The sequence below is a fragment of the Eriocheir sinensis genome, chromosome 30 (genome assembly GCF_024679095.1).
Source record: "Eriocheir sinensis breed Jianghai 21 chromosome 30, ASM2467909v1, whole genome shotgun sequence".
NCBI classification, from domain to species: domain Eukaryota; kingdom Metazoa; phylum Arthropoda; class Malacostraca; order Decapoda; family Varunidae; genus Eriocheir; species Eriocheir sinensis.
Window position 1 is genome coordinate 1,778,715 of NC_066538.1, and position 25,657 is coordinate 1,804,371.

General features: G+C 40.4%; 1 protein-coding gene and 1 long non-coding RNA gene across 5 annotated transcripts; one reads left to right on the forward strand and one right to left on the reverse strand.

Annotated features, from left to right (window-relative positions):
- Positions 1 to 563: 563 nt before the first annotated feature.
- Positions 564 to 24,030, reverse strand: LOC127005421 (phosphopentomutase-like). Of its 4 annotated transcripts, none has more exons than XM_050874260.1 (17): positions 23,785 to 24,030; positions 18,031 to 18,198; positions 17,519 to 17,607; positions 16,281 to 16,473; positions 15,486 to 15,755; positions 14,057 to 14,244; positions 13,469 to 13,646; positions 12,434 to 12,547; positions 10,941 to 11,050; positions 9,065 to 9,167; positions 6,981 to 7,207; positions 5,069 to 6,606; positions 3,644 to 4,986; positions 3,163 to 3,509; positions 1,916 to 3,021; positions 1,770 to 1,842; positions 564 to 1,623 (listed from the first exon to the last, which is right to left on the reverse strand). In XM_050874260.1, exons 1-12 carry the CDS (start codon positions 23,857 to 23,859, stop codon positions 6,504 to 6,506), a joined length of 1,818 nt encoding a protein of 605 aa, XP_050730217.1. In that variant the 5' UTR covers positions 23,860 to 24,030; the 3' UTR covers positions 564 to 1,623; positions 1,770 to 1,842; positions 1,916 to 3,021; positions 3,163 to 3,509; positions 3,644 to 4,986; positions 5,069 to 6,503. The 4 variants fall into 4 exon arrangements, with proteins under 4 accessions (XP_050730217.1, XP_050730218.1, XP_050730215.1 ...); XM_050874261.1 differs by having other exon boundaries at positions 564 to 1,696; XM_050874258.1 differs by having other exon boundaries at positions 1,697 to 1,842.
- Positions 1,803 to 2,133, forward strand: LOC127005422 (uncharacterized). Its single transcript, XR_007758509.1, has 2 exons — positions 1,803 to 1,934; positions 2,008 to 2,133. It is a non-coding gene; the product is annotated as an uncharacterized LOC127005422 (long non-coding RNA).
- Positions 24,031 to 25,657: the final 1,627 nt, after the last annotated feature.

Below are 25,657 nucleotides of genomic sequence, written 5' to 3' on the forward strand. Positions count from 1 at the left end.
CCCTACTGTTTTCTCACCTTTCTTGTCATTCCCTCCCTTCCTTCTCTTTCCTCCCTTCCTTACCTTTCCCTTCCACCCCTACCTTCCATACGCCGTTCTTTAATTGCCCCTCCCTACTGTTCTTTCCCCTTTCCCTACCACCCCTTTCCCTTCTTTCTTCCCCTTCCTTATCTTTGCTTACCTTCCTACCTTTCCCATCCTCGCTTCCTCCCCTCCTTTGCCCCTCCCTAACTATTTTCTCCCTTTCCCTTCCTTTCCCGACCCCCTTTCTTTTCCTTCCTACTGTTGCTTTATTCCTGACTTCCTCCCTTCCTTGCCTTTCATTCGTTCTCTCTCGATCCCTTCTCTATCATTCCCTCCCTTTCCTTGCCTTCCTGCCATTCCCTTTCCCTCCCTTTCTACTTTCTCTATCTTCCCTTCCCCCTTTCCTCCCAACCTTCTCTCCCCTTCCTTTCCCTTTCCCTATTGCTCCCTGCCTTCCCTTCCTTCCCTACCCCTACCCTGCCTCCCTTCCCTGTCTCCCTCCATCTGCGTAAAAAAGGAAGAAGTGACACAAGGCGATATACGATTAAATATGTATTCTTCTGTAACATTATACTTTCTTAGGCGTAACAATAGACGAGGGTGGAGCTACAGACGTATGTATAATAGAGTGACGCTATAGGATGGAGCTATAAACGTATGTATAATAGAGTGACGCTATAGGATGCATCAGTTGTGTTACGTGTTATATATATCAATAGGGCGGGGCGGGGCGGGGGTTGGCAAGACTGCAGCGCATAGGCGAGGAAATAAATAATGAGTAAATAGGAAATGAAATGCATAGAGGAGAGTCTTAGGTGTTCCATGTCCATCTTTTAAATATATATTACTCTATTTATTATTATTAGTTATTTGTTCTGTGTTATTATGATTATTATTCCTTCCTTCCCTCCCTTCTATTCCCTTCCCTCCCTTACTTCCTACCTTCCTTTCCTTGCCTCCCTATCCTCCCTACCCCTTCCCTACCTTTCACTTCCTCCTCCTTGATCCCTTCCTCCCTCCCCTACTGTTCCCTTGCCTCCCTTTCTTCCTATCTCCCCTGCCTTTCCTTGCCTCCCTATCCTCCCTACCCCTTCCATTTCCTCCTTGCTCCCTTCCTTCCTTACGAACAAAGTTAAAAGTGAATGAAAAAATAAAAAAAAGGAAATTCTAAGGTATTCTGCATCCATCATTCAAATATATATTACTCATTATTATTATTATTATTATTATTATTATTATTATTTCCTGTATTAGTATTGGTGAACAGGTATATAGTAAAATTAAAGCGAAAATAAGGGAAGTCTTTGGTGTTTTATATCCATCATTCAAATATAAACTACCATGTATTATTGTTAGTATTTTGTCCTGTATATTACTATCTCTGAGTATCTCATTATTTGCCTTGAATCACCATCATTAATATCATCACCTTTTCCTTTATTGGTATCACTATTATTATTATTATTATTATTATCATTACTTATCCTGTATTTGATTATTATGTATTCATTTATAGATATATTCTCATCATAATTATATATATTTTTTTTTTATTTTCTCTACACTTCCTCATATTTTTTTTACTATATTGATTTTAACCTTGACTTTCTTTATGCAGGTTTTCATAATATTATTCTATGGTCACAATATTTTTTACTATATTGATTTTAACCTTGACTTTCTTTATACAGGTTTTCATAATATTATTCTACCGTCACAATATTTTTTACTATATTGATTTTAACCTTGACTTTCTTTATGCAGGTTTTCATAATATTATTCTACCGTCACAATATTTTTTACTATATTGATTTTAACCTTGACTTTCTTTATGCAGGTTTTCATATTATTATTCTACTGTCACAATATTTTTTACTATATTGATTTTAACCTTGACTTTCTTTATACAGGTTTTCATAATATTATTCTACCATTACAATATTTTTTACTATATTGATTTTAGCCTTGACTTTCTTTATACAGGTTTTCATATCATCATCTTACTGTCACAATATTTTTACTATACTGATATTAGCCTTGACTTTCTTTATGCAGGTTTACATATTATCATCCTACTGTCATTTTTTTATCTCTGAATGTTTTTTTTTTCTTCTAAATACACACAATTTTCCCTTTCTGTCATCATTATAGCTTAGATTTTTTCATAACAGTTTTCATTACATTCTCTTACTAGTATTAATAGTCTAATTAGATTTTTGGAGAGCTGGAATGTATCGTTTCCTCTGATCACAAGCACAAAGATGGTCTATAGGTATGTACTAACCTTATTATCCATATATTCCACTATTGTTTAAATGTGATTATGTCCTTTTACCTTTCTCCCCAAACTGATAAAAAGTTGTCTAATTAGGTTTTTGGAGAGCTGGAATGCAAGGTGTCTTCTGATCACAAGCACAAAGATGGTCTATAAGTATGTGCTAACTTCATTACTGCGTTTATTCGGTTCGTCAGTATTATATTACATTTCTTTTTTAATTCCTGCCGCCTATAACAGACTCTCGGCATTAACGGACTAAGGTTCCCCCCAATCGCTCTGTTATATCGAGGGTTTACTGAATCCATGTATTTCACTATTGATAAAATGTGATTATGTTCTTTCTTCCTAAGCTTCCTAAAATGGTGAAAAGTTGTCTAATTAGGTACTAGGAGGCCTGGAATGCAATGTTTCTTCTTATGACAAGCACAAAAATAATCTAAGGGCATACAAGCCTCATTATCTATCTATTTTGCTATTGATTAAATGTGATTCCGTCCTTTCATCCTTCTTCCTGAACTGATTAAACGCTGAAACCAATCACATTAAATAAGGATACAGATTCATGCCAGCTCAAAATGACTCTTCTGCTTCCTACGTCAACACACACACACACACACACACACACACACACACACACACACACACACACACACACACACTTCCCACACCGTCCTTTTCCTCCCTTCCCTTCCTTAACTTTACTTGCCTTCCTCCCCTACCTTCCAATCATCCTTCTTTTTCCCTCCCCGGCACTGTTTTCACCCACACCCACACCCACACACACTCTTCCCACACCTTCCTATTCCTCCCTTCCCTTCCTTAACTTTACTTCCCTTCCAAGCTCTCCCTTCCTCCCCTACCTTCCAATCACCCTTCTTTTTCCCTCCCCGGCACTGTTTTCACACACACACACACACACACACACACACACACACACACAGCTCCACTATACCATCTAAGCTAAATATAAACAATTAGATGACTATACATGTACACAACTAAGCATACATTTTTGTCTTTCTGCAAGTTCGTCCTTCCTCCTTCCCCTTCGCTAAACTGAGGACGTGACTTGGTTTGTGGGTCATTCTTAAGAGTATAAATTAGTTTCACCTTAAATGAAACAGAAGATTGATGAAAGTAAGAGGTATAGTTTAACATGGATTCTTACATACTTATATATAAAGAAAATTGATATAGAATGCTAAACCTTGCGATACTGATAAATAAATGTAGCAAATCATACATTCTTACACATTGACATAATTTAAATACCAGTGAAATACAGTAAAATGAATTCTGACGTACTCATATATGAAAAAAATTTGAAACAGAACGCTAAACTTTGCGATACTGGTAAATAAGTGTAGCAAATCATACATTCTTACACATTCACTTAATTTAAATACCAGTGAAATACAGTAAAATGAATTCTTACATACTTATATAAAAAAAAATTGAAACAGAACACTAAACTTTGTGATACTGATAAATAAGTGTAGCAAATCATACATTCTTACACATTCACATAATTTAAATACCAGTGAAATACAGTAAAATGAACTCTTATGTATATATGAAAAAAAAAATATATTCTTACATACTTATATATGAAAGAAATTGAAACAGGACGCTAAACTTTGTGACACTGATAAATAAATAAAGCAAATCATAAATTCTCCAAAGTCACATAACTTAAACAGCAGTGAAATACAGTAAAATGAACTCTTACGTATATATGAAAAAAATTATATTCCTACGTACTCATATATGAAGAAAGAATTGAAACAGAACAATAAACTTTGGTGATGATATATAAATAGAACAAAAAGCACATTCTTAAATTAACACTCATGAAATTCATAGGCTGATAATATGAAAGTAAAATAAAATTACTTCTACTTATATATAGCGACGTAAATTGATCACTAGACTTTGATAATGATAAATATAACAAATCATACATTTCAACACATGCGCAAAAATTCTTACTCGTAGATATAAAAAAGGAGAGAACGAAACACTAAACTCTGGTAATGACAACTGTTCAAACACATTCCAACACATTCACAAAATCTAAATATCAATGAATAAAGATCAAACAAATTCTTACTCGTAGATATAAAACAGGAGAGAACGAAACGCTAAACTCTGGTAACGACAACTGTTCAAACACATTCCAACACATTCACAAAATCTAAATCACCAATACAATGAAATAACACAAATTCTTCTTAACCTACATAAAGACCCAAACACCTGCTCTCTCTCTCTCTCTCTTTAGGTGTGCTCAGGAACATGATGGTAAGGCTGTAGACCCAACGTGGTGCGGCAAAACAAAGAAAACACTGACTTGCTCTTCACCCCTTGACTGCGGATATCCTACAAGAAGACATCGCCAAGCTACAGGAGTGGAACAAAAAGTGGCTGCTACAATGCAATGAAGAAAAATGTAAAGTCCTGCAGCTTGGGAGGGGATATCCAGCACACCAACACCACATGGGAAACACTCCACTATCCACCACAGGGGCAGAGAAAGACATGGGAGTGTATGTTGCCAGGCTACCAGTGAAGGCCAAATCCGTGACAGTCACAGCGGACATGTTAAGCTGATATCAGAAAAGCAGGCCACTTCTTTTCAGCCTTCCCCCTCCTGCCACGCATTGCTTGAGGTACATATTCTACACCTAAGTTATCATTTACTGTACATAGAGACTTTTCAACCCTCTTTCTATTGCCACTCAATCCTTGACTTATAAATACATACACTTAAGTTATCATTTACCGTACATAGAGACTTTTCAGCCGACTTGCCCGTGCTTAAAAACATTGACTTTCTCTGAAGCTGATAACAGAAAAAGTAGCACAAAAGTGATTTAATTTCCGACGTACTGTGCGTTAATTCAATTGAGGTATACTTCTGCAGGCACACACACTCACAAACAGAGGACCAGCATGTCTTGAGGTGCCCAGAAAATGAACACAAAATTGATAATACTGAAAAACGTGACTTAACCATGACCTTACACACACACACACACACACAAACACAGATGCTATTTCAGGGTTCAAATATGTCAACTGCATGGCTAGCATTCCTCAGCTACACCCAGCGGAGAAAATGCAAACACCAATACACATACACTCCCTATGGCACATGTGGAATTGAACCTCGTAACTGCATGGTGAAAAGAAGCGAAATTAAAGTACGAATCGTCATCGTAATTCACCATAACAAAACAAATGAAGGAATACCATGAACACGAGTCTCTTATACAATGAATCTCTGCGGAATTGCATCTCTTGAACACAACGGAGGGAAAAAATAATTAAAACTGCATTGGGAAAAGAAGCGAAATTAAAGCAGGAAATTCATTGTCATCGTAATTCGACATAACAAAACAAATGAAGGAATACCATGAACATGAGTCTCTTATACAATGAATCTCTGCTGAGCTGCATCTCTTGAACACAATAGAGGGAAAAAATAATTAGTGGAGATGAACTGATTTAGAAAAGGGAGTGAAAAGTTAATCTCTTATACAATGAATCCCTGTTGAACTGCATCTCTTGAACACAACGTAGGGAAAAAATAATTAGTGGAGATGAACCGACTTAGAAAAGGGTGTGAAAAGTTAATCTGCTAAGTCTCTTATACAATGAATCTCTGCTGAACTGCATCTCTTGAACACAACGGAGGGAAAAAACAATTACAGGAGATGAACCAATTTCGAACAGGGAGGAAAATAGTTAATCTGCCAAGTCTCTTATCCAATGAATCTCCACGGAAATGCTTCTCTTGAACACAACGGAGGGGAAAAATAAATTAGAAGAGATGAAGCGATTTAGAAAAGGGAGTGAAAAGTTAATCTGCCAAGTCTCTTATACAATGAATCTGTGATGAAAAAACTAGAAAAAACACAGACTTACCAATAACATAACCAGTAGAAATGAAAGACAAACTAAATCAAATACAAGTACTGGTGGTGTTACTGGTGGTGGTGGTGGTGGAGATGAAAAAAATAGAAAAAACACACTTACCAATAAAATAACCAGTAGAAATGAAAGACAAACTAAATAAAATACAAGTACTGGTGGTGTTACTGGTGGTGGTGGTGGTGTTACTGGTGGTGGTGGTGGTGGTGGTCATGGCACAGGGAAGGACTGGAGGACTGGGTGGGTGGTTGGTTGAGGGGCAGATGTCTTAGTCAGCCTTAGGAATCAGCTCATTCTTGGTCGGCTGCATCAGTTCCTCAACCACGCAGGTCACCAGTTCGTCAAGTTCAACCTCGAGAGCTGTCCAGTCACTGTAAACACAAGCCACATTGATACACACATACAAAGAAATATAGAGGTTTGGAACAGACTAAGTGAGGATGTAGTATTGGCGAAGAGTGTGCAAAGTTTTAAGGAAAAGTTGCACAAATACAGATACGGAGACGGGACCACACGAGCGTAAGCCCAGGCCCTGTAAAACTACAACTAGGTAAATACACACACAGAAAGAACGATATAGGATGGATAGGATAAGGATAGGAGAGATATAGGAGGAAACAGTAAGATGGTATTGGATGGGAGAAGAGAGAGGAAGAGGGTAGGGAAAGAAATGGATTGCAGGCAGAGAAATGTGAGGAAAAAAACACCTTTGACCACCTCTCTATCCCCTAACCCCATAACTCACCTCTGCTCTGGGGTGGCGCACATCTCTGAGTAGTATTTGATTTTGGGCTCGGTGCCGCTGGTCCGGAGGGTCAGCACGCAGCCGTTGTCGAAGGAGAAGGTGATCATCTGGCTGGAGCTGGACACGGGCAGGACGGCACGCTGGTCGGGCTGAGACGAGTCATACCCCGTTGTAAGGTCCCGCACCGCTGTTATTGGGAACCGGTCGCTACCCACTCTCTTCGGGTACTGAAAGGGAGGGGGCATGTAGAGGGTCGTGAAGGGAGAGGGTGATAAGGGAAGGGAAGGAGGGAGTATGTAAAGGGTAAGGGAGAGGATGATAAGGGCAGGGAAGGGAAGGGAGTCTGTAAAGGGAATTCTTGGGGTACTGAAAAGGACGGGGTATTCAAAGGGTAGTGAAGGGAGAGGGTCAAAGGGAAGGGAAGGGAGTGGGTCTGTAAAGGGAAATCTTGAGGTACTGAAAAGGAGGGAGTATGCAAAGGGTAGTGAAGGGAGAGAATGATAAGGGAGGGAAGGGAGTGAGTCTGTAAGGGGAAATCTTGGGGTACAAAAAAGTAGGGGGTATGCAAAGGGTACTGGAGGGAGAGGGTGATATTGAAAGTAAAGGGAGGGTATATCAAGGGTAATGAAGGGAGGTTTTATTTTTTACAGCAATACAAGGACCTCAAGGGCAACAAAAACATGACACAAAAGACCTTGATATTATGGGTATGTAAAAGTTAGTGAAGAGACAGGAAGCAATCATATGTGAGGGTTAGGTGCTGTGTGGTGCTCCCTCAGATGACAAGGCAAGGGTGGAGACAGAGTGGAAAGTTGGAAAGTTTCATTTAGTCGGCGCAACATCTGTGGTCATATGCCGGAGAGAGACAGAAGGGGAAGGACAGAGTGGAAGGATGTGGAAAGTTTCATTTAGTCGGCGCAACATCTGTGATCATATGCCGGAGAGAGACAGAAGGGGAAGGACAGAGAGGAAGAATGTGGAAAGTTTCATTTAGTCGGCGCAACATCTGTGGTCATATGCCGGAGAGAGACAGAAGGGGAAGGACAGAGTGGAAGAATGTGGAAAGTTTCATTTAGTCGGCGCAACATCTGTGGTCATATGCCGGAGAGAGACAGAAGGGGAAGGACAGAGAGGAAAGTTGGAAAGTTTCATTTAGTCGGCGCAACATCTGTGGTCATATGCCGGAGAGAGACAGAAGGGGAAGGACAGAGAGGAAAGTTGGAAAGTTTCATTTAGTCGGCGCAACATCTGTGGTCATATGCTGGAGAGAGACAGAAGGGAAAGGACAGAGTAGAAGAATGTGGAAAGTTTCGTTTAGTCGGCGCAACATCTGTGATCATATGCCAGAGAGAGACAGAAGGGGAAGGACAGAGAGGAAGAATGTGGAAAGTTTCATTTAGTCGGCGCAACATCTGTGGTCATATGCCAGAGAGAGACAGAAGGGGAAGGACAGAGAGGAAAGTTGGAAAGTTTCATTTAGTCGGCGCAACATCTGTGGTCATATGCTGGAGAGAGACAGAAGGGGAAGGACAGAGTGGAAGAATGTGGAAAGTTTCATTTAGTCGGCGCAACATCTGTGGTCATATGCCGGAGAGAGACAGAAGGGGAAGGACAGAGAGGAAAGTTGGAAAGTTTCATTTAGTCGGCGCAACATCTGTGGTCATATGCCGGAGAGAGACAGAAGGGGAAGGACAGAGAGGAAAGTTGGAAAGTTTCATTTAGTCGGCGCAACATCTGTGGTCATATGCCGGAGAGAGACGGAAGGGGAAGGACAGAGTGGAAGAATGTGGAAAGTTTCATTTAGTCGGCGCAACATCTGTGGTCATATGCCGGAGAGAGACAGAAGGGGAAGGACAGAGTAGAAGAATGTGGAAAGTTCGTTTAGTCGGCGCAACATCTGTGGTCATATGCCGGAGAGAGACAGAAGGGGAAGGACAGAGTAGAAGAATGTGGAAAGTTCGTTTAGTCGGCGCAACATCTGTGGTCATATGCCGGAGAGAGACGGAAAGGGAAGGACAGAGTGGAAGGATGTGGAAATCATGAGTGTGGACAAAACTAAGTGGAAGCAAAAGGACGGGACTCACTTTGCTGTTGCCGGAGAAGTTCCTCATCCGCTCGAACATACAGGAGATGATGTTCTGGTCGTGGCAGATGTAGTAGGAGTTGTTGCTGACATGATAACCGTACCTAGAGAGTAGAAGAGACAGGGAGACATTAACCGTACCTAGAGAGTAGAAGAGACAGGGAGACATTAACCGTACCTAGAGAGTAGAAGAGACAGGGAGACATTAACCGTACCTAGAGAGTAGAAGAGACAGGGAGACATTAACCGTACCTAGAGAGTAGAAGAGACAGGGAGACATTAACCATACCTAGAGAGTAGAAGAGACAGGGAGACATTAACCGTACCTAGAGAGACATTAACCGTACCTAGAGACATTAACCGTACCTAGAGACATTAACCGTACCTAGAGACATTAACCGTACCTAGAGAGACATTAACCGTACCTAGAGACATTAACTGCATTCTAGAGACATTAACCATACCTAGAGAGACATTAACCGTGCATTTAGAGACATTAACTGTACCTAGAGACATTAACTGCATTTAGAGAGACATTAACTGTACCTAGAGAGACATTAACTGTACCTAGAGACATTAACTGTATTTAGAGACATTAACCGTACCTAGAGACATTAACCGTGCATTTAGAGACATTAACTGCATTACCTAGAGACATTAACCGTACCTAGAGACATTAACGGTACCTAGAGAGACATTAACTGTACCTAGAGACATTAACCGTACCTAGAGAGACATTAACCGTACCTAGAGAGACATTAACCGTACCTAGAGAGACATTAACCGTACCTAGAGACATTAACCGTACCTAGAGACATTAACCGTACCTAGAGAGACATTAACCGTACCTAGAGAGACATTAACCGTACCTAGAGAGACATTAACCGTACCTAGAGACATTAACCGTACCTAGAGACATTAACCGTACCTAGAGAGACATTAACCGTACCTAGAGAGACATTAATCGTACCTAGAGACATTAGAGACATTAACCGTACCTAGGGAGACATTAACCGTACCTAGAGAGACATTAACCGTACCTAGAGACATTAACTGCATTTAGAGACATTAACTGTACCTAGAGACATTAACTGCGTACCTAGAGAGACATTAACTGCATACCTAGAGACATTAACTGCATTTATAGAGACATTAACTGCATTTAGAGACATTAACCGTACCTAGAGACATTAACCGTACCTAGAGACATTAACCGTACCTAGAGAGACATTAACCGTACCTAGAGAGACATTAACCGTACCTAGAGAGACATTAACCGTACCTAGAGAGACATTAACCGTACCTAGAGAGACATTAACCGTACCTAGAGAGACATTAACCGTACCTAGAGAGACATTAACCGTACCTAGAGAGACATTAACCGTACCTAGAGAGACATTAACCGTACCTAGAGAGACATTAACCGTACCTAGAGAGACATTAACCGTACCTAGAGAGACATTAACCGTACCTAGAGAGACATTAACCGTACCTAGGGAGTAGCAAATAAACAAGACTAAACAAAAAAAAAATCATGAAAAAACAATCCAATTAACACAACAGCAGAGGTCAGGTCAAGTAAGGTCATGAAGGGTCAACTCACAACTCATATAAACAGGACTAAACCAAAAAATTGCGAAAAAAAAGTCCTCTTAACACAATAGAAAGCCAGGTCAAGTAAGGTCATGCAGAAAAGATCAAGTAAGGTCATGCAGAAAAGGTCAAGTAAGGTCATGCAGAGAAGGTCACATAAGGTCATGGAGGGTCAACTCACAACTCTAATAAACAAGACTAAACAAAAAAATCATGAAAAACCAATCCAATTAACACAACATCACGTCAGGTCAAGAAAGGTCAGCCACGGAAGGTCAACTCACGTCTTGTATATGTCCTGTAGCTTGTCGGTGAGGGTCATGTTCTCCTTGGCCAGGTGCGTCGCCAGCTCAGCAAGGTACATTGCTGCCGACACCCCATCCTTGTCCAACACCTGGGGGAAGGGGGGGCGGGGGGAGGAAGGGGACAGGGGAGGGATGTACTGTGTTAGTATAGTGGAGGGTTGAGCGCAGTGAACCATTAATGAAGTGAGTAAGGGAGGAAGGAAGAGAAAGATGGTGATTTAACACTGAAGGTAGAAAACAGATAAAAACTAGGTATGTATAGAGTAAAGTATTAAGTTAACCCACTAAGTACAGAGTAAGCCATTATGTAAAATTATGGAGTACAGTGTAAAGGGGGTATTACACTGGGAAAATTTTCCGTGGACCTTCAGTCAAACCACGATTTCCGTTGGTGTGGTTCTCATTTCCGTGGTTTTCTGACGTGTCCACGATCTACCGTAACTACGGTAGATTTCACCGAAGGATGACGGTATTCATAATCATCATCATCAGCAATAACAAGAAAAGAGAATAGGAAGAAGCTACACCCTACTGTCCCTATACATTTACTCAGCTATGAGTGTTGTTGCCTGGACCAGGGTCTCCGAGGTCACTTAAATTGAGAAAATACGGGACATGCCTTCCTCGTCTTCTAGACGTAGTTCTTGCAACAGCTGCATCACTTCACTGCCCTCATCTCTTCTTGCAAGCCATTGCCGCCTCCACATTCTTTTCTTTTTCCGTTGCTTGTATAAATTGAGTGTCACTTTGAGTGAAAACGGGGGTGCAAACAGCTAGGGACGCCAGGCGTCAGCCATACTTGTTGTGAAAATGTGTCGGTCAAGACTCAAGACCACGGAACACCGAGAGCGCGGGGCAAGTGTGATTGGAAAACGACGGAAGTATGTCCACGTAGGCAAAAATCAACGCTTTATGAGTGAAGATCCGCGGAAAATTTTCCCAGTGTAATACCTCCTTAACCCGTTTAAGAAAAGGAGGAAAGAAGAAAACAAGGTACTTAAACATAGTATGATTTCTCGAGGGCTGGAAATCACAATCATAAGAAAAAATATCAGGGAAAAGAAGTAAACATTTCCTAAGGTTTGCAAATCATTATTGGGGAAAATAACAAAATTTAATGAGGACTTGACATAATCAGGGAAAAAAATAGGAAAAAAACAGTAAGATTTCATGTGAGACAGAATTCATGATTGGGGGAAAATAGTTCTCCTCGCATTGTCCTTACCTCTGAGCCATTCATGAAAAAAATAAAGGAAAAATAGGACAAATGGAAAAAATAGGAAAAAATAAAAAATAAAAATAAAAAAAATAGGAAAACATAAAACAACTAAGATTTCATGAGCTAAAAATCATAACTGGGATAAAATAAAAAAAAGGAAAATTCCATGAGTGATTAAAATTGAAAATGCGAAAAAAAATCTTGAACTGAAAATTATACTCATGGTTAAATAAGCTCCTTCGTTGGTCCTTACCTCCGAGCCATTCATGAACCCGATGGCCTCCTCAAAGGCAAACAGGACGGTCTTGCCCTTCTGTATCAGGTCATGGGACACGTTGCCCATCCACTTGAAGCCCGTCAGCGTCTCCTGCAGGGAACGGTTTAGGGTCATTATTACCTAGGGTCTCGGTAACTTGACACGATATAGGTCTTTTTTTTCTTTCTTTCCTTGAACTGATTATTTTGGTGTAAGAAGAAAAAACAAAAAAAGAAGAAAAAAAGAGAATGTGGCTAGGATGTCTCAGTGCAAGCAAGTTATGTATGCTAAAAAGAGAGAAACTAAAATGATTCTAAGTTATCTAAAATATGCATAGACTCAACACCACCTATGTAATACAAAGACTACAATGACCTGGAGGTTAAAAAAGGTTAAGTGAGGTTAAACGAAATTACATGACATTAAAAGAAAGTTGAATGAGCTAGATTCTTGAAAGTTTAACCCCTTGACTGCAGGTTTCCTACCAGAAGACATCACCAAGCAACAGGAATGGAACAGACAGTGGCTGCTACAATGCACTGAAGGAAAATGTAAAGTCCTGCACCTTGGGAGGGGATATCCAGCACACCGATACCACATGGGAAACACTCCACTATCCACCATAGAGGCAGAGAAAGACCTGGGAGTGTATGTTACCAGGCTACCAGTGAAGGCCAAATCCGTGACAATTGCAGCGGACGGGTTAAGGGTTTAAAAATAAGTCTACATGGAGGTCAATTCTTACAGGTTAAAGGGCTAAAAATAAGTCTACAAGGAGGTCAATTCTTACAGGTTAAAGGGCTTAAAATAAGTCTACAAGGAGGTCAATTCTTACAGGTTAAAGGGCTAAAAATAAGTCTACAAGGAGGTCAATTCTTACAGGTTAAAGGGCTAAAAATAAGTCTACATGGAGGTCAATTCTTACAGGTTAAAAGGCCAAAAATAAGTCTACATGTAGGTCAATTCTTACAGGTTAAGGGGCTAAAAATAAGTCTGCAATGGGGCCAATTCTTACAGGTCCCGGCCACTCACCACAAAATTGAAACCCTCCTTGTTGGCGATGGCCCTCAGGATCTTGGAGGAGACAGTCGAGGCCACCATGTAACAGTCCTTGGGGGGGATGTGCGGGGAGAGGCGACGGCAGCGCTGCCAGTTCCACCAGCCCAGCAGCGCACCCTCCTCGTTGCCTGTGAACACCTTCCACTGGCCGCTGTGAGGAGGGAGAGATGGGTGGTTAATGGACTCACGAACTCAACCAAATCAATTATACAACCTTACGAGTTCAATGTTCTATTATCTTTTATATGAGAAATGCTTTGTTTTTTGTTTTGTTTTTGTCCTGGAGTAGTTTTCTTTACCGTCAAACCTCACTTCACAAGCTCAGAACCTCAACCAGTAATAACACAAATAACAACACACTACAATATACTTAACAATATACTTATAGGAGTAGTGATTAGTGGGCCTTTTTATACTTAATATACTTATGGGAGTAGTGATTAGTGGGCCTTTTTTCATTATTGTTTCCATTTTTTTGCCCTTGAGCTGTTTCCTTTGTTATATAAAAAAAAAAAATAATAAATAAAATAACTTGACCAACAACAACCACAACACACTGACCTGGGCTGCTTCTCGGCCACCGCCAGTCTGTCAGCGTCCGGATCGTTGGCCAGAATCACGGTGGAGTCGTTCTCATTCGCCGTCTTGAAGGAGAGGTCCAGGGCGCTCTTCCCCTCCTCTGGGTTGGGGAATTTGACGGTCGGGAATTCTGGGTCGGGAACCATCTGCTCCTTCACCGGGATCATTGGCTGGGAGGGGACGGGAAAGTGAACGTACGATATAATAACAAAAAAATAAGGAAAAATGAGAAAAAGAGAAGAAAAAGAGAAAAATAAGAGAAAAAAAAGAAAAAAGAAAAAAAGGCAAAACTGATACAAAGAAAAAAAAAAAGCTAAAAGAAAAAAAAAAGAGGAAGAAAAAAAAATAAGGAGTGAAATTTCTCTGTTGATTTTAAAAGTGAAGTTACGTTACTGTTTTTGAGAGTGGAGGAGCGAGGTAACTATTGATTTTAAAAGTGAGGAAATGACACAAGTAAAGTTTCTCCATTGATTTTAAAAGTGAAGTTACGTTACTGTTTTAGAGAATGAAGAAGTGAGGTAACTGTTGATTTTAAAAGTGAGGAAATGACACAAGTAAAGTTTCTCCATTGATTTTAAAAGTGAAGTTACGTTACTGATTTTGAGAATGAAGAAGTGAGGTAACTGTTGATTTTAAAAGTGAGGAAATGACACAAGTAAAGTTTCTCCATTGATTTTAAAAGTGAAGTTACGTTACTGATTTTGAGAGTGGAGGAGCGAGGTAACTATTGATTTTAAAAGTGAGGAAATGACACAAGTAAAGTTTCTCCATTGATTTTAAAAGTGAAGTTACGTTACTGTTTTTGAGAGTGGAGGAGCGAGGTTACTATTGATTTTAAAAGTGAGGAAATGACACAAGTAAAGTTTCTCCATTGATTTTAAAAGTGAAGTTACGTTACTGTTTTAGAGAATGAAGAAGCGAGGTAACTGTTGATTTTAAAAGTGAGGAAATGACACAAGTAAAGTTTCTCCATTGATTCTAAAAGTGAAGTTACGTTACTGTTTTTGAGAATGAAGAAGTGAGGTAACTATTGATTTTAAAAGTGAGGAAATGACACAAGTAAAGTTTCTCCATTGATTTTAAAAGTGAAGTTACATTACTGATTTTGAGAGTGGAGGAGCGAGGTTACTCTATTGATTTTAAAAGTTTGTGTTCTTCTTACGATCGGTGTTTAGTCTGTATCTTTCCATTGGTCTCCCAACTCAACCCTCATCTACATAACCCTCCTCATCCCTGTACCCTAATGAAGATGAACGAAAAGACAGACACGCACTTTAAGACACACTCAAATCCACACACATTTTAAATCCACACACACACACACATACACACACCATAAAAAGGACTCACACACACACATACATACACACCATTAACGAAAAACTCAAAACACGCACACACACACACTCACCTTAAACCCACATATCCTGAAGGCCTCCACCATATAGTCATGCGAGACGCCGTGCATGGCCGTGACGGTGAAGTTGATCGGTGAGGCTGCGTTCATCTCCTTGTCCAGCATGGAGGCCGAGAGCTTGGCGAAGTATTTCCCCGACATCTCCTTGAGGGGATCGCTAAGCCTGGGGTCTGCTGTGGCCTTCTCCGTGTCCCAGGCATCCTCCCAGGGCTCCAGGTTCTCCTCGATGCTTTGCTGGATTCCGCTGTCGTGTGGAGGGATGATCTGGGAAGGATTTGCAGTATTAGTGAAGGGAAAGGTCTCGATCTATACAGAGATGAAGAACGTTGACCAGTGTCTTCATCCTGTTCAACCTCATAAGGGGGAATATAGGTGTTAAAAGGAAAGCTAAAAGGATGGAAAAAGAAGGAGGAAATAAAAGAGGAAGGAGAAATCTAAAAAATAAGGAAAAATGAAAAAAAAAGAAAAGAAAAAGAAAAGAAAACCATTGCGAATAACAAAACAGTAAAAAAAAAAATAAAGGGACACAATAGAACGATAAGTAAGAAAAAAAATAACACGGTAAAAAAAATAAAACAGTAAGAATAAAAAGAAGAAAAGAAAAAAGATAAAGAAAAAAAGAAATAGAAAATGTTGAAAGGAAAACAAAAAAAAAGAGGAAATAAAAGAGGAAGGAAAAAAACAAGGAGAATTGAGAAAAAAAATAAGAAAAAGATAAAAGAAAAAAATATATAAATGTCAAATAATAAAACCGTAAAAAAATAAATAAATAAATAAACATTGACCCACCTGCGCACCATTCCCCCAGTAGACCTTATAGCCATTGTCCTCCTTGGGGTTGTGGGAGGCAGTGACCATGACCCCCGCGGCCGCCCCGAGCTGCAGCACTCCGAAGGGCACGAAGGGGGTGGGCACGATCTTGCTGTAGAGGAACACGGGCACCCCAGCGCTGAGGAAGGCCGCCGCTGCTAGCCGGGCAAACCTGAAGGAGGGGAAGAAGAAGGGGAGGAGGGGGTGAATGGCGGGGAAGGAAAGGGGAGAGGGTGCAAAGGAGGAGAGGTAGATGGGGGGGAAAAGGGTGTATGAAGGAGGGGCGAAGGAGATGAAAGAAGGGGAGGAGGGGATGAAGCAGGGGAGGAGGGGGTGAATGGTGGGGAAGGAGGGGGTGAATGGAGGGGAAGGAGATGAAAGAGGGGGAGAGGAAGGGGATAAAAGAGGGGAAGGAAGGGGCAAAAAATGGTATATGAAGTAAGGGATGGAGGAGGAGGTGCAGAAGGGAGGAGGAGGAGGTGAAAGAGGGGATGAAGGAGGGGGTGAAGGAAGGGGGGAAAGAGGGAGGAAGAAGAAGGAGGACATGGTGGGGGGGTCCTATACTGCATTATACATTTTATTTATTTACATTCAATATTGTATCTATTTAATTATCTATCTCTATATCAGTATTTATTTATTTGCAAGTTATTCAGATTATTCTTCTCTTTAATCTGTATATAGTATGTAGTTGAATTGAGATATGGTAACAGTGTAGTAGTAGTAGTAGTAGTAGTAGTAGTAGTAGTAGTAGTAGTAGTAGTAGTAGTAGAAGCATGATTGTCAATACACTCAGAGGATTATGGGCATACACACAATGGTAACAGTCCTTGCATGAACCTCAGGAGCAAGGAGGAGGAGGAGGAGGAGGAGGAGGAGGAGGAGGAGGAGACAATGGAGAGACAGGAATATAAGGAGAAGGAGGAAAACAAGTGAGCAACGATGGAGAGATAAGAGAAGGAGGAGGAGGAGGAGGAGGAAGAGAAGGAGAAGGAGGAGGAGAAGAAAGAGGAACCATAGAGAGACAGGAAGAGGAAGAAGAGGAAGAGGAGAAGGAAGAATAAGCAAGCAACAATAAAGAGAGAAAGCATCCGAAAAAGTTAACCAGAGTCAAAGGCATACACCATAACTACACACGGCCTCAGCGCTCAACTCCATCACACTATCCCCTCGAGGTTACACACACAGATATAATCACTCATTAAGTCTGGACGCACCTGTGACTGTTGTGCCGGCTGTCATGGCCTATCACGATGCCCTTGTTCTTGGCTTCCGGGTTCACCTTCACTAGGTACTTGCCGAGGCCCTGCGGATGGAAAGCCAGGGAGGGAAAACGATAAATGGTGGCAGCAGAATGGGATTGTGGGATAATGTTAAATTGTTTGTGGTTTTGCAGTGGGATTAATGACTCTCTCTCTCTCTCTCTCTCTCTCTCTCTCTCTCTCTCTCTCTCTCTCTCTCTCAATATGTCTATCTATTCATCTATCTTACTATCTATCTTTAATATGACAGTATCTACGCTAATATTATCTTTATTATGTCATTTGCTCCACTCATGAACCAAGGGCATTAACACATTCTGTATTTGACAAATATACAAGTACTCTCTCTCTCTCTCTCTCTCTCTCTCTCTCTCTCTCTCTACTAATACCTCTCCTTTATCTGTCTAACCATCTATCAAGCAATCAATATACCTATCTATCTACCTATCTCCCTCCCTCTCTCTCACCTGCGAGGTCTGGATAATCACGAGGTCGTTCATCTGGGCATAGCCTGTTCCCATACGCCCTCGAAGCCCCGCCGTGCCGAAGACCATGCGGCTTCCCAAGAGTCGCTCCACCTCCCCGATCTCGCCCTGAGCCACGAGGTCCTTGAGTTCCTCGCGGGTCTTCTCATTCTGGGGATAGAGAGTAGTAGTAGTAATAGTTTATTTTTGACTGTACAAGAAGGGAGGAGGAAGGTACTTGCTGGCCTTCCCCTACACAAGAAGAAAATAAAATGAGATGAGGAGTACATTGCTAAGGCACTAGATGAGAGTGTATACAGAGAGAGTGAGTCCTTCAAGTAGAATAGTGCAGAAATCACAGCCTTGTATTGTATGGCAGTGAGTATTATTCAATATTAGTGAACGTATCGGGTTCCCAAAGAGACAATTTCCCAAGATCACAGAGACGATTAACTGGGGTGAATTAATTTACGTAGAGGAGGAGGAAGAGAAGAGGAAGAGAAGAAGAGGGAAGGAAGGGAAAAAAGAAGTAGAGAGGAAAAAGAGAAGAGGAAGAGAAGGAGAGGGAAAGAAGGGAAAAATTAAGGAAGTAGAGAGGAAAAAGAAAAGAGAATAGGAAGAGAAGGAGAGGGAAGGAAGGGAAAAAGGAAGTAGAGAGGAAAAAGAGAAGAGAAGAGGAAGAGAAGGAGAGGGAAGGAAGGGAAAAAGGGAAGTAGAGAGGAAAAAGAAATAATCCATAAAAAAGGAGAAATAAAGAAAAGGGGATGCAGAGAAGAGAGAAGGGAGAAGAAAGGAGGGAAAGGGAGGGAAAGGAGGAACGGAGAGAAGAGAAGCGAAGAAGGTTTTCCCGTCCAAGGTGTAGATATCAGGTAAAATTCTCACTGGGATAAAAAAAAACTACATGAAAATCCTACGAACTTCTACGAAAGGCTTTTTAAACAGGGAAACTAAGGCCCCAAGAGGTTTAAAACTATGGGCTATATACCCTATGGTCCAGATTTGGTGGTGTTCCTTATTAAATCTAAAGGAAACGCCAATATATGTGAGGTCAGTGTGTAGGAACTGTTTGGGAACGTGAAATAACTGCATGGCCTATCACGTCTACACACACACACACACACACACACACGAAAAAAAAGGTGACATTACATTTTCCTGGTCATGGTTTAGAAGGAAAAAATATAATGACTCTCTCTCTCTCTCTCTCTCTCTCTCTCTCTCTCTCTCATTATCGTCTCTTCTTTTCTTCCCTCTTCTCCTCCTCCTCCTCCTCTTTCCTCACACCTGTACACAGACTAATGATATATATTTTTTTTTTTACTTTTCCTAATAATATGAATACAATATTTTAAATTATCATGAATATTATTGTTATTGTACCTACTATCATTATTGCTATCGTGTGTGTGTGTGTGTGTGTGTGTGTCGCTTCGCTAGACATAGGTACCGTATCTCTCTCGCTCTCTGTGCCAATAAGTATTCAAGGGCAAATCTGTTGACATGAATGACCACCACCACCTCCACCTCCATATCATCACCACCACCACCATCACCTAGTAGTAGTAGTAGTAGTAGTAGGAGGAGGAGGAGGAGGAGGAGTGATAGTGCAATATACCCTTACTCAATCTTTACCATCTCTCTCTCTCTCTCTCTTTCTCGTGCTTGTTGCCGGCCAGTATTGCGTCATTTGTTTACGTTCGAGAGCGGCGACAAACACCCTCTGATGTTGATTATGGAAGTGGGGCCCCGCAGAATATGTGTGTGTGTGTTGTTTGGTAGAAGGAAACCATATAAAAAGACAAAATATATACAAGGACAAAATAAATGAGAACTATAAGGGATTAGGTTCATATTATACGTATTTATTTATCTATTTCCCACATTCAGAGTCGCTGGAGGAGAGAGAGAGAGAGAGAGAGAGAGAGAGGATATACAGTTTACTTTATTATGTAAATATTTAAGATATCAAGTGTGGCTTGCAGGAAGAAAATAAGGAGAACCATATTGCATAACGTAATGATTCTCTCTCTCTCTCTCTCTCTCTCTCTCTCTCTCTCTCTCTCTCTCTCTCTCTCTCTCTCTCTCTCCACATGTGTTTGGCTATTCGCAATCAACTTCGTACCATTAGGGCTACACACACACACACACACACACACACACACACACACACACACACACACACACACACACACACAAGATAACAGTCTTTGCATAGCATGTAAGATGTCACTCTGATAAGAGATTATGGAGATTAGAGAGAGAGAGAGAGAGAGAGAGAGAGAGAGAGAGATAACACCCCCACCTTCTCTTGAAAAGGCAAAGTGTGGATTCTCTCTCTCTCTCTCTCTCTCTGTTTTTTATTTCATTTCTTGCGTGCATGTGTGTGTGTGTGTGTGTGTGTGTGTGTGTGTGTGTGTGTGCGTGCGTTCCGTAATTAACAACACTGAGTGCGTGCATAGATGTTTGTGTGTGTGTGTGTGTGTGTGTGTGTGTGTGTGTGTGTGTTTCCATTTCATACTATATAATAAAGTCAAGCTCGTAACGTTCCAGTAAACACTTTTAATGCATTGTATCACGTACTCTTCATTTATCCATATATACGTGAACAAATCCTTAAACCTTATATGAGGTATATATATAGTACTTATTTATATATTTTTTTGTGTGTGAATATTACCTGTATAACCTAAACCTACTACCACCACTACTACTACTACTACTACTACTACTACTACTACTACTACTACAACTCGAACCTTCCAGAAATAACTAGATAGGGTCGGTTCGTGGGTTGGTATCTTCTTAGGCCTGAGATTAACGTGTCTGTCTGTCTGTCTAATAATGGGGGAGGAGGGAAGGAAGACTGGCTGGCTAGGAAGAGGAAAAGAGTGTACGTGGCGTGATGTGCGTGCGTGCGTGTGTGTGTGTGTGTGTGTGTTTTATTAATCATATAGATGCTGACTGGAGCACTTGCAAGAAGAGATGAGGTGCCGAGGAATGTTATGACTGTGTGTGTGTGTGTGTGTGTGTGTTTAGAATAGGTCTGTGTTGCTGTTATTTATTCATTTATTCAGTTCTCCTTTGTTGTACCTGCAAAAATAAACTTATCAATCAATCAGTTATTTATTCTGATAACTCACACATACCTATAACTGTCACACTATAATATTTTTCCTTATTCTGACATTTATTTACGCTTCATACTGGCCTCGATCTATACAAACTCAGCTCCACATATATTTTTAAGCGCCACGGGCTCCCATTACGATTATATATATTTTCAAAGGCCACATAGAAGACCTTAATTAAGTGGAGGGTCATTTAAGTTCTCCTCATTCTGGCAAGTTCACGCTTCACAGAGGCTTTCCTATACTATACACACTGAGCACAATTGCGTAAGTGTAAAATAAATAAGTAAATGAATAAAAAGGATCATTTGTTTCTTATATTCTACACGTGGGAAAAGAAAATCATTCACATTATCATATTTCTCCTTATTCTGGCTTACTTCACGCTTCACACTGGCTTCCCTATGCACACTAACACCTGTCTTTACCTAACTTTGGGGGCACTATTGCGTAAGAGTAAAAAAAAGTCATTTGTTTCTGATATTCTACACGTGGAAAAAGAAAATCATTTACATTTTCATATTTCTCCTTATTCTTGCATACTTCACGCTTCACACTGGCTTCACAAACACCTATCTTGACCTAATTTTGGGGGCACTATTGCGTAAGAGTAAAAAAAGGGTCATTTGTCTCATATTCTACACTGGGGAAAGAAAAACTGTCACTGTCATATTTCTCCTTTTTCTTGCATACTTCACGCTTCACACTGGCTTTCCTATGCACACTGACATCTATTCTTTAAATAACTTTCGGGTATTATTGCGTAAGAGTAAAAAAATAAAACGTAAGGGTCATTTAAATTGTTTCTCATATTCTACACGTGGGAAAGAAAAACTGTCACATTATCATATTTCTCCTTTTTCTGGCATACTTCACGCTTCACACTGGCATTTAAACGTATACTGACGCATTATATACACCAATCTTACTTAATTTATTCTTGCGTAAGGCGTAAAATCCAGCTGTTTCTTGCTTTTGTTTACATTTCACAAGAGAAGAAAAATACTCGTCATTTTACCTAATTTCTACTTATTCTGATATATTTCCCATTTCACACTGGCTTTCAAACATACACTGACAGTTATTCTACACCTGGACAACGTGGTATTCTTCTGTAAAGCGTAAAAACGTAAAAAAAGGGTCATTAGTGTGAGTTCGATAGCATGCAGGAAGGGAAACCACCTGTCATTTTCGCTGATTCCTCCTTATTCTGATAGATTTCCCGCTTCACACTGGTCTCCATACACACACTGACATCTATTCTACACCTAAATAACGTGGTATTCTTCTGTAAAGCGTAAAAACGTAAAAAAAGGTCATTAGTGTGAGTTCGATAGCTTGCAGGAAGGGAAACCACCTGTCATTTTAGCTGATTCCTCCTTATTCTGATAGATTTCCCGCTTCACACTGGTCTCCATACATATACTGACATCTATTCTACACCTGAACAACGTGGTATTCTTCTGTATAGCGTAAAAACGTAAAAAAAGGGTCATTAGTGTGAGTTCGATAGCATGCAGGAAGGGAAACCACCTGTCATTTTCGCTGATTCCTCCTTATTCTGATAGATTTCCCGCTTCACACTGGTCTCCATACATATACTGACATCTATTATACACCTAAATAACGTGGTATTCTTCTGTATAGCGTAAAAACGTTAAAAAAGGATCATTAGGTAAGGTTGGTTGCATGAGGAAAAGAAAAACCACCTGTTATTTTACCTGATATCTCCTTATTCTGATATATTACCTGCTTCACACTGGCTTCTAAATAAACACTGACATCTGTTCTTTACACATACAACGTAGTATTCTTCTATATAGCGTAGAAACGTAAAAAAAAGGTAATTAGTTAGGATTGGTTGCACGAGGAAAAGGAGAAACACCTGATATTTTACTTGATTCCTCCTTATTCTGACATATTTCCCGCTACACACTGGCTTCTAAATAAACACTAACATCTATTCTTTACACACACGACGTAGTATTCTTCTATATAGCGTAGAAACGTTAAAAAAAGGTCAATAGTTAAGATTGGTTGCACGGGGAGAGGAAAACCACCTGTCATTTTACTTGATTTCTCCTTATTCTGATAGGTTTCATACTTCACAATGGCTTCTAATTAAACATCAATACCTATTCTTTACACACACAACGTAGTATTCTTCTATATAGCGTAAAAACGTTAAAAAAACGTCATTAGTTAAGATTGGTTGCAAGGGGAGAGGAAAACCACCTGTCATTTTACTTGATTTCTCCTTATTTTGATAGGTTTCATACTTCACACTGGCTTCTAAATAAACATCAATACCTATTCTTTACACACACAACGTAGTAATCTTCTATATAGCGTAAAAACGTTAAAAAAGGGTCATTAGTTAAGATTGGTTGCAAGGGGAGAGGAAAACCACCTGTCATTTTACTTGATTTCTCCTTATTCTGATAGGTTTCATACTTCACAATGGCTTCTAATTAATCATCAATACCTATTCTTTACACACACAACGTAGTAATCTTCTATATAGCGTAAAAACGTAAAAAAAGGGTCATTAGTTAAGATCGGTTGCACGAGGGAAGCGGAAAACCACCTGTCAATAAACCAAATCTACCTGTCTGGGGTCACTACTCACCTTGTCCCGCTTGAGCCACTCCTCCACCAGCTTATTGAGGGCAGGATTCCCCGTGTCAAAGGTCATCTCGCACATGTTAAGGTCCTACAGCGTGTCACAGGATCAAAGGGATGAGCACAACCTCCCTCTCTACCGGCAGCCGCAGCACTGAGCTAGCAGCCGACGCACACAATTCCTTCAATAACGCCGTAGTTCCAACACTTTTATCTCTGTGGCATTGAGGTGATCACTGTCAAGGCCGTGGGCAGGGTTAGGGCACAGTCAGGGGCCTTGAGGTGCATGGGAAAGGTGGATTTAGGAGGATTTCAGTGATTGCAAGATGGGTTCGCTCTTGTTTTGGGTTCTTGAAGGTCGAGAAAAAGGTCACACTTCTGTCCCTCCTCAAGGTGACCCGTTTTGGAGGTTTAGACGTCTTGAAATGTAGGAAAAAGGTGGATTTGAGGCATTTTCAAGGTTATTTCGCTTTCGTTTTGGGTTCTTGAAGGTCGAGAAAAAGGTCACACTTCTGTCCCTCCTCAAGGTGACCCGTTTTGGAGGTTTAGTCGTCATATAATGCAGGAAAAAAGGTGGATTTGGGAGGATTTCAGTGATTGCAAGATGGGTTCGCTCTTGTTTTGGGTTCTTGAAGGTCGAGAAAAAGGTCACACTTCTGTCCCTCCTCAAGGTGACCCGTTTTGAAGGTTTAGACGTCTTGAAATGTAGGAAAAAGGTGGATTTGAGGCATTTTCAAGGTTATTTCGCTTTCGTTTTGGGTTCTTGAAGGTCGAGAAAAAGGTCACACTTCTGTCCCTCCTCAAGGTCACCCGTTTTGGAGGTTTAGACGTCTTAGAATGCAGGAAAAAGGTGGATTTGGGAGGATTTCAGTGATTGCAAGATGGGTTCGCTCTTGTTGTGGATTCTTGAAGGTCGAGAAAAAGGTCACACTTCTGTTCCTCTTCAAGGTGACCCGTTTTGGAGGTTTAGACGTCTTGAAATGTAGGAAAAAGGTGGATTTGAGGCATTTTCAAGGTTATTTCGCTTTCGTTTTGGGTTCTTGAAGGTCGAGAAAAAGGTCACACTTCTGTCCCTCCTCAAGGTCACCCGATTTGAAGGTTTAAATATTACCCGGGGTTTTAAAATGCAGGAAAAAGATGGATTTAGTATAATTTGAGGCATTTTCAAGGTTATTTCGGTCTGTTTTGTGGGTTTGGAAGGTCGAGAAAAAGGTCACCCTAATATTCTGTCCCTCCTCAAGGTGACTCGATTTACGATGCGCGATAAAGGTATATTTGGGATTATTTAAGGTATTTACAAGGTTTTTCTACATTGGTTTAGTGTGTGAAGGTCAAGAAAAAGGTCACACGTACTTCTGTCCCTTTTCAAGTTTACTCTATTTGGAGGTTTAAACATTACCCGGGATCTTATAATACATGAAAAAGTTATATTAGGGGGAATTTAAGGCATTTACAAGATTATCTCTCATATACTGTAGTGTCTGAAGGTTAAGAAAAAGGTCACACTTATTCCTCGATTTAGAAGACTCAGTTTGAAAGGTCAGAGCACAACATGGGTCATATAATGCATAAAAAAGGTACATTTGAAAGAATTTAAAGCATATACAAGATTATTTCGCCAATGTATTCGTTATAAAGGTCAGGGTTCGAAAAGGTCAAACTGAAGGCACTTATCTTGAAGTTGGCTCAGTTTGAACATGGTCTTATAATGCATGTAAAATTTATATAGTGAATAATCTAAGGCATATACAAGGTCATTTCACCCTTATTTTGGTTTATAAAGGTCACGGAAGAGGTCAAACTGAAATATATGTCCCTCTGAAGGTGACCCAGTTTAAACATGGTCTTATAATCCATGTAAAATTTATATAGGGAATAAT

Coding starts and splice junctions, on each gene's coding strand:
- LOC127005421 (XM_050874260.1), bottom strand. CDS start 23,859: ATGTGCGAGATGACCTTTGACACGGGGAATCCTGCCCTCAATAAGCTG. Junction 17,608..18,030: donor TGATTATCCAGACCTCGCAG/GTGAGAGAGAGG, acceptor TTCCATCCGCAG/GGCCTCGGCAAGTACCTAGT. Junction 9,168..10,940: donor CTACAGGACATATACAAGAC/GTGAGTTGACCT, acceptor TCTACTCTCTAG/GTACGGTTATCATGTCAGCA.